Source organism: Buceros rhinoceros, unplaced genomic scaffold (assembly GCF_000710305.1).
Source record: "Buceros rhinoceros silvestris isolate BGI_N320 unplaced genomic scaffold, ASM71030v1 scaffold10129, whole genome shotgun sequence".
NCBI classification, from domain to species: Eukaryota; Metazoa; Chordata; class Aves; order Bucerotiformes; family Bucerotidae; genus Buceros; species Buceros rhinoceros.
In genome coordinates, this window is record NW_010432102.1 from 6,648 (window position 1) to 8,002 (window position 1,355).

Genomic DNA, 1,355 nt, shown 5'->3' on the forward strand with positions numbered 1-1,355 from the left:
GGTCATGGTCTCTGAGGAGCAGAGAGAGCAGCTCACGGCCAGGCTCCTGCCTGCTCCGGCTGCCTGGGACAGGGTGGGGCAAGAGGCTGAGCTGAGGGGTCTTGGCTGGGCAGGGAGGGACCGCTGTGCCCCACAGACAGAGCCCGGTCTGCGAGAGGGCTTGTGTGTCCTGACAACTGAGATGGACCGAGAGATGGACATAGGGAAAAACTCTAGGGGGACAGAAACGGTTCAGAGAGGGGGCACAAAGCGTGGCTGGAGAAAGCACTGGCTGGGGACTGCAGCTCAGGGAGGGTGACACAAGGCTGGCCATGGGGCTTTCAATGGTGGCACCATCCCGGGGAGCTCCACCAGCGCTGCCAAGGGAGTGGTGCTCCAGGGCCAGCCCCAGCCTTGAGGCTTCCAGGAGGTCCCTGGAGCCGCTTCTGTTGGGGGGGGGTCAATCATCTCCCTGCTGGAGATGAACCCCAGGCCGAAAGACACTCGAGCACGAAGCGCAGGTGATACCTTTGACAGCAGAGGAGAAGGTTGTGGAGTTCCAGGCACGGAGCAGGTCCTCATCCATTGAGACGGGGTAGTCGGAGGGAGCTGGGGATGGAGGTGGTGGCACAAAGTTGGAGAGCGGCAGGCCCTGGGTGAAGGAGTCGATGCACATGGCATCGAAGTACTTGGCTGCCAGCATCTTGGACTCGTTGCTGTTGAGGTTGAGGGTCTGCATGGGCTGGTCCAGCGTGTTGTTGAAGGCTGTCTTGAGCACGCAGGTAGCCCCCACACCGGAGGGCAGGTGGAAGGTGTTCACCAGCTGCTGGGGACTGGCGTCGGGAGACAGCCTGAGGCTGTGAGGAGAGGAGCAGGTGAGACGCAGCAAGGAGCAGGAGAGCACCACTCTGGCCATCTGCTGGGACCCCCCTGAGGCCTTGGTACTCATCATGGCTGAACGGGCACACACAGCCTGTGCCTGCACGAGCCACGCTGCTGATCACAGCCAGTGTCAGGGCTGGCACCTCTCCCAGAGACACCCTGGGGAGGATGGAGGCTGCTTTCTGCGAGGGGACAGGGCCCCAGCCAGGCTCTGCTCCAAAGCCCAACCAGCCTCGGCACCAGCCCTCCCAGCTGCCCCCCATCGTGGTCCCAGGGGTGGGGATGGGGACAGGGACAGGTCGCGGCGAGTGGCGGCTCTCACCGGTACTCACGCCGCTCCTCATTGGCGTAAGGAATAAAGTTACCCTTGGGCTGGGTGTAGTTGTGGTATTGTGACGGCGAGAGGATGAGGGGTGGCAGGTCACCTGCGGGGACAAGGACAGGAACCTGCTCGCATCCGCACACTGGCCAAGCACCCCACAGCACTGTTCACA

At 62.9% G+C, this 1,355-nt stretch overlaps 1 protein-coding gene across 1 annotated transcript in view; it reads right to left on the bottom strand.

Moving 5' to 3' along the window:
• ABCA2 (ATP-binding cassette, sub-family A (ABC1), member 2) overlaps window positions 1–1,355 on the bottom strand; it is a gene marked incomplete at both ends in the record, with an annotated part of 20,426 nt that overhangs the window by 6,511 nt on the left and 12,560 nt on the right. Inside the window, 3 exon segments of the mRNA XM_010143649.1 lie at window positions 139–212; window positions 508–836; window positions 1,184–1,286. Of these exon segments, the coding sequence (XP_010141951.1) occupies window positions 139–212; window positions 508–836; window positions 1,184–1,286 (506 nt within the window).